At 42.8% G+C, this 6,977-nt stretch overlaps 1 protein-coding gene across 1 annotated transcript in view; it reads left to right on the forward strand.

Moving 5' to 3' along the window:
- SNX6 (sorting nexin 6) overlaps window positions 1–6,453 on the forward strand; it is a 77,551-nt gene extending 71,098 nt beyond the window's left edge. Inside the window, exons 10-12 of the mRNA XM_011995058.1 lie at window positions 147–306; window positions 389–474; window positions 4,692–6,453. Of these exons, the coding sequence (XP_011850448.1) occupies window positions 147–306; window positions 389–474; window positions 4,692–4,745 (300 nt within the window). The 3' untranslated portion in view covers window positions 4,746–6,453. The remainder of the gene's footprint in view (window positions 1–146; window positions 307–388; window positions 475–4,691) is intronic.
- Window positions 6,454–6,977: the final 524 nt, after the last annotated feature.

Below are 6,977 nucleotides of genomic sequence, written 5' to 3' on the forward strand. Positions count from 1 at the left end.
AAAAAAAAAAAAAAAACTGGAGTAACTAGCATGTAGTATATTCACTGTGTGTTAGCTCTGATGGTTGTGGTGGTGACAGTGGTGGCTGGGTGTGACTACTGGAAACATGCAATATATATACTATTGTGAAGCATTCTGTTTTATAGGATCTCCTGTATCGAAGGTCTAGGTCACTAGTGGATTATGAAAATGCTAATAAAGCACTGGATAAAGCAAGAGCAAAAAATAAAGATGTTCTACAGGCCGAAACTTCCCAACAATTATGTTGTCAGAAATTTGAAAAAATCTCTGAGTCTGCAAAACAAGGTACTATTATGTTAACTTTCAATCACAAGGTATGCTTTATGACTGTTATGTAAATTAAATAATCCTAATTTCTTGTTCACAGAACTTATAGATTTTAAGACAAGAAGAGTTGCTGCATTCAGAAAAAATTTAGTGGAACTGGCAGAGTTAGAACTGAAGCATGCAAAGGTAGAGTTGTAATAAAGATGTAATAATTTAAGTTACTTGTAATTTAGAAATTAATCAGTTATGACATTGATAATTCTTTAATCTTAATTCTCATAGGGATACTGTGACAACTATTCCTGAATTGGAATTACATTTTCCAAGATTATTTCACTGCTTCAAAACAGTTGGTCTGGGTTTTTTGTTTTGTTTTGTTTTTTTGAGACAAGAGTCTCGTGCTCTTGCCCAGGCTGGAGTGCAGTGGCATGATCTCAGCTCACTGCAACCTCTGCTTCCCGGGTTCAAGCGATTCTCCTGCCTCAGCCTCCCGAGTAGCTGGGATTACAGGTATGTGCCACCACACCCGGCTAATTTTTGTATTTTTAGTAGAGACATGGTTTCACCATGTTGGCCAGGCTGATCTCGAAATCCCGACCTCAAATGATCCTCCTGCTTCAGCCTCCCAAAGTGCTGGGATTACAGACATGAGCCACTGTACCCAGCTAGTCTGGGGGTTTTTTGTTTTGTTTTGTTTTGAGACAGAGTCTTGCCCTGTTACCTAGACTGGAGTGCAGTGTCATGATCTCGGCTCACTGCAACCTCTGCTTCCCAGGTTGAAGCAACTCTCCTGCCTCAGCCTCCCGAGTAGCTAGCCACCACACCTGGCTAATTTTTGTATTTTTAGTAGAGACAGGGTTTTCACCATGTTAGCCAGACTGGTCTCGAACTCCTGACATCAGGTGATACCTGCCTCGGCCTCCCATAGTGCTGAGATTACAGGCATCAGCCACCACACCCAGCCTGGTTTTTTAAAATTGTATTTATTTAATTATGTTTTAGAGCTGGAATGTTGCTGTGTTGTCCAGGATAGCATCAAACTCCTGGGCTCAGTTAATCCTCCTGCCTCAGCCTCCCGAGTAGCTGGGATTACAGGTGTATGCCACCATGCCTGGCCCTCTGGTCTTTTTTACATTAGTTGTTTACTTTGAATTAAGCCTCTTCTTGTAGTTAATAGAAAGTTTGGCCCAAACCTTAGAGTAATTTTAAGAATAGAGAATCTTAGAATTGAGAGGGATTTTAAAGATTATTTAATCAAGGTAAGAATAATATCTATATCATCTCCAATGGTCAGCTCTGAAAGAATCTAATACCTAATACGGAAACCAGTATCATTTTTTGACTAGTTTTTTTTTTAAAAAGTCTTAATACAAACATTTAAAAATTAGGCCGGGTGCAGTGGCTCACACCTGTAATCCCAACACTTTGGGAGGCCAAGATGGGTGGATCATCTGAGGTCAGGTGTTCAAGACCAGCCTGGCCAACATGGTGAAACCTCGTCTCTACTAAAAATATAAAAATTAGCTGGGCGTGGTGGCAGGCGCCTGTAATCCCAGCTACTCGGGAGCTGAGGCAGAATTGCTTAAACCCAGGAGGTGGAGGCTGCAGTGAGCCAAGATTGCGCCACTGCACTTCAGCCTGGATGCCAAAAAAAAATTTATTTAACATTTGCTATTTTTGTTTTCTGATTTCTTAGTCTAATAACCCTGTCAAAATGTTTTGATAAGTTTGGCATTGTTACTCTTACGGAGCCTGAGCTGGTTTCTAATACTCTTTTTTTTTTTTTTTTTTTTTTTTTTTTTAAAGAGAGGCTGGGCATAGAGTGGCTCATGCCTGTAATCCCAGCACTTTAGGTCAGGAGTTCGAGACCACTAGCTAAGATGGTGAAACCCTGTCTCTACTAAAAATACAAAAATCAGCTGGGCATGGTGGTGCACGCCTGTAATCCCAGCTTCTCCGGAGGCTGAGGCGAGATGATCGCTTGAACCCAAGAGGCAGAGGTTGCCGTGAGCCGAGATCATGCCACTGCACTCCAGCCTGGGCAACAGAATGAGATTCTGTGTCCAAAAATAAAAACAAAAAGTTATGAACTACCAGAAGTTTTGCTATACATCAAGGGTTGGCAAACTACAGCCCATCTTCTTTTGTAAAGTCTGTGAGCCAGGAATGGTGTTCCCATTTTTAAATGGTTGGGATTTTTTTGTTTTTTGTTTTGAGACGGAATCTCCCTCTGTCGCCCAGGCTGGAGGGCAGTGGCGCCATCTCGGCTCATTGGAAGCTCCGCCTGCCGAGTTCACACCATTCTCCTGCCTCAGCCTCTCGAGTAGCTGGAACTACAGGCGCCCGCCACCACGCCCAGCTAATTTTTTGTATTTTTAGTAGAGACGGGGTTTCACTGTGTTAGTCAGGACGGTCTTGATCTCCTGATCTTGTGATCCGCCCGTCTCGGCCTCTCAAAGTGCTGGGATTATAGGCTTGAGCCACCGCGCCCGGCCTGGTTTTTGTTTTTAAGGTAGAATAATATGTCGGCCGGGCGACGTGGCTCATGCCTGTAATCCCAACACTTTGGGAGGCCAAGGCGGGCGGATCACAAGATCAGGAGATCGAGACCGTCCTGACTAACACAGTGAAACCCCGTCTCTACTAAAGAAACAAAAAATTAGCCGGGCGTAGTGGCGGGCCCCTGTAGTCCCAGCTACTCGGGAGGCTGAGGCAGGAGAATGGCGTGAACCCGGAAGGCGGAGCTTGCAGTGAGCCGAGATGGCGCCACTGCACTCCAGCCTGGGCGACAGAACGACTCCGTCTCAAAATAATAATAATATGTCATGACATGTATTAATTATGAAATTCAGATTTAAGTATCTATAAATAAAATTTTATCGGAACGCAGCCAAGCTCATTCATTTATGCTTTGTGGCTGCTTTTACGTAGTAGCATACTGGAATTATTGAAACAGCCTAAAATACTTATTATTTAGCCTTTTACACAAAAAGTTTGCTGAGTCCTGCTATAGACTGATGTCAGTGTCCAGTTTCCAGATTCTGCACTTTTTTTTTTTATTATTTGATATGGAATTTCGCTCATGTTGCCCCAGACTGGAGTGCAGTGGCGTGATGTCGGCTCACTGCAACCTCTGCCTCCTGGGTTCAAGCGATTCTCCTCCCTCAGCCTCCCAAGTAGCTGGGACACAGGTGCACACCACCATGCCCAGCTAATTTTCGTATTTTTAGTAGAGATAGGGTTTCACCATGTTGGCCAGGCTGGTCTCAAACTGCTGAACTCAGGTGATCCGCCTACCTCGGCCTCCCAAAGTGTTGGAATTGCAGGCATGAACCACCGCGCCTGGCCAGATTCTATACTTTTTCAAGTTCTTTCTGACCTGAGTTCTCTGTATTTAGATTTCTGATAACTGTTCTATTAACAGTACTACTCAATCAGAGGTGATTTTGCCCCCCAGAGGACATTTTGCAATAGCTGAAGACATTTGTGGTTATCACAACTGGGTGTTCTATGGTTACTACCAGTACATGGTGGGCCAAGGATGCTGTTAAACATCCTACAGTGAAGGCTGGGTGCCGTGGCTCACCCCTGTAATCCCAGCACTTTGGGAGGCCAAGGCAGGCAGATCACCTGAGGTCAGGAGTTCAAGACCAACCTGGCCAACATAGCGTAACCCTGTCTCTACTAAAAAATACAAAAAATTAGCCAGTGTAGTGGCACACACTTGTAATCTCAGCTACTCAAGAGGCTGAGGCAGGACGATCGATTGAACCCAGGAGGCAGAGGTTGCAGTGAGCCAAGATCATGCCACTGCACTCTAGTCTGGGTGACAGAGCAAGACTCCATATCAAAACAAAGAAAGGCTGATGTGGTGGCTCATGCCTGTAATCCCAGCACTTTGGGAGGCTGAGGCAGGTGGATTACCTGAGTTCAGGAGTTCAAAACCAGCCTGGCCAACATGGCAAAACTCCGTCTCTACTAAAAATACAAAAATTAGCGGAGCATAGTGGCAGATGCCTGTAATCCCAGCTACTGGGGAGGCTGAGGCAGAATTACTTGAACCCGGGAGGCAGAGGTTGCAGTGAGCTGAGATGGTGCCACTGCACTCCAGCCTGGGCAACAGAGTAATACTCCATCTCAGGAAAAAAAAAGAGAAAAAGAAATTTACTGAAGAATCTGGTATGTAGAAAGTATTATTGTATGTGAAACAAATTATGTAATTTTATGTGTTTAACCCTTTATGTGTATATAATGAATGGCTGTTTTTAAATTTCTAATGTATCGATAAAGTCATATGACTTCTAACACTATATTTTATGTGGTTTCTAACAGTGTATTTTCAGTAGGAGTCTTCTAGATTGTTTGGACTAAAATTTATAATTTATTTTTTATCCCTTTTTTAGGGTAACCTACAGTTGCTGCAGAACTGCCTGGCAGTGTTAAATGGAGACACATAAGCCACACTCCGCCTTCCTGTTAAAAAGGGCTGCCTTCCTTCAAATGTTATTTTTGTTTTCTTAATGATGTTAAGCATTTATGCTCACTGGAAACCAACAGAAAACAGCTGAAAAAGTGCATCTACTCCTCTTTTTCTGAGAAACATGGAGCAGCACACACCTAGGCGATGCCAGTCTGTGTGCTGTGATGCTGCACTGTGTTCTTCACGACAGTGGTCCATCATCGTGCACTTGTCATACTCAGAAGTCCAAAGTTCATTCTTCTTTAAAGTAGCCTCTATAACTCTGTTTATTTTATAAATAGTATTCCTTATGGCTGCCAATCTTATTTACCTTTAAATAATTTCTGAAGTTTAACCTTTTCAGAATGCATTGTTCAAACAAGATGAAGATTGCCTTTTTTGAATTTTTTTTAATTTTGTTTTTAAAAGCATTATATACCACCTTAGTTCATTCATGTATCCTGGTAAAGCATCTTAATCAGACTTATTTTTAATTACTGAATATTTCTTAGAAGTTTTGGGACAGATTTTATGTAATCTTTATAAGTATGATTTCTGAAGAAAAGCAAATGCATTAGTATGTTTGCCTTAAACTTGTAGACTAAACCAATTATTGTAAAATAAACAGCGATAACAGTGATAGTTTTTAACTCTCTGGTAATTGTATCACTCTGGAAAATGTGGAGTAGCTGTAATAAATCTACTCCTATATAATGCTTTACAGTGCAGGTCTTAGTTTTTCTTTTTTCTCGTTTCTTTTGAAATGGCATCTCGAACAAAGTCCACCAATCCCTTTACAAAAGAATGAACTGCTCCTCTGTGTGTACTTCATAGAAGGTGGAATCGGACAGAGGCAGGTTAGCGACAGTTATTCCTGAAATACAGGAGCAAAGTACAGACTGTTGTGGTTTCCAGGATTCCACGCCTAGCTCAGCCAATTAAGCATGAGACATATACCAGTGAGCCACTTAGTAGTTATGCGAGTGGATAGATTGGTATGTAGAGGGAAAGAGGTCTGCTGTAAAGAACAACACTTGTCTGTCTGTGGGGAAAGAAAAGTAGAATACTTGAGATGAAAGTTGGCATACAAATAGGATACTGTCGCCAGTAGTTATATTACAAACACTGTCGGCCTTTCTAATGTGAATGAACATTACTGTCATTCCTAGTTTAAAGTTAGGTTGCGTGGTTGGATTTTTCCACTATCTTTTTCTAATTTTTCTACCATTTGGAGACCCATAGGGATTTGGGCCTGTCACCCCTTGGATGGGTTCCTAGTTTGTTTACATTTTCCTGAACCCTCCTGAGCGCCCATTCTTGGTCTAGTCCCCGGTCGTGATGGTTCCACACTTCCTCAGCAGCATGTTCTCTTGTCTCATTCATGAGCTGATCAGTGTTTCGTCTCTTTAACTGACGTGTTCCCCAGTGCTGTTCGAACTGTTGATTTTCCGTTGCTGGCTGAGTGCGTTTTGTCCTTCACATAACCTTCACTGGTAAAAATAAGCCCATGTGATGTCCACCAGTGGATGAAGGCGGGACCAAGAGCCCTAGCTTCTGGATCCAGGTCTAGCCCCTTCATCTGCTGCTCTGTGGCCCAGGGCAGGTTTGCTTGACCTCTGCCTCAGTTTTCTACTCTAAAGGACATATTGACCTACCTCACAGGGGTGTTGTGAGGATTAATAAACGTTGGTACTGTGCTTTGGAAATGTGAAAACGCTGTGTAAATGTTAAGAAATACTAAGTATAGGGCCAAAAGCTATACAGTGTTTCACTTACCCATTTGCTATTCTGTACCAAGGTGATCTTTTCTGGGGAAGGAAGTAGAGTGGAAGGTGCATCCCTCGGCCCCTGGTTTACATTGTTAGAGTGCTTATTGTGGGAATGCACTCTAAAACGTGGGCGTAGAATGAAAGCAGCAGTCCAGTGGTCCTGCCTTTTATGTTGTTCTGAGCAGCGTGATGAAATCTGTTGCTGTCCTACTTGGAACATTGAGTCACGCCTCTGTCCAGTGTGTCCATGCTGTATACACTGTCCACCCATCAACCACTAAATAGCTGTCTTGGTTGTCAACATAACAGATCACAAGAAGATTGAGGTTGGGTGCGGTGGCTTACCCCTGTAATCCCAGCACTTTGGGGGTCCAAAGTGGGAAGATTGCTTGAGCCCAGGAGTTCAAGACCAGCCTGGGCAACTAAGCGAGATCCTATCGCTAAAAAAATTTTAAAACAAC

This window comes from Mandrillus leucophaeus, unplaced genomic scaffold (assembly GCF_000951045.1).
Source record: "Mandrillus leucophaeus isolate KB7577 unplaced genomic scaffold, Mleu.le_1.0 Scaffold467, whole genome shotgun sequence".
In the NCBI taxonomy this organism is placed as follows: Eukaryota; Metazoa; Chordata; class Mammalia; order Primates; family Cercopithecidae; genus Mandrillus; species Mandrillus leucophaeus.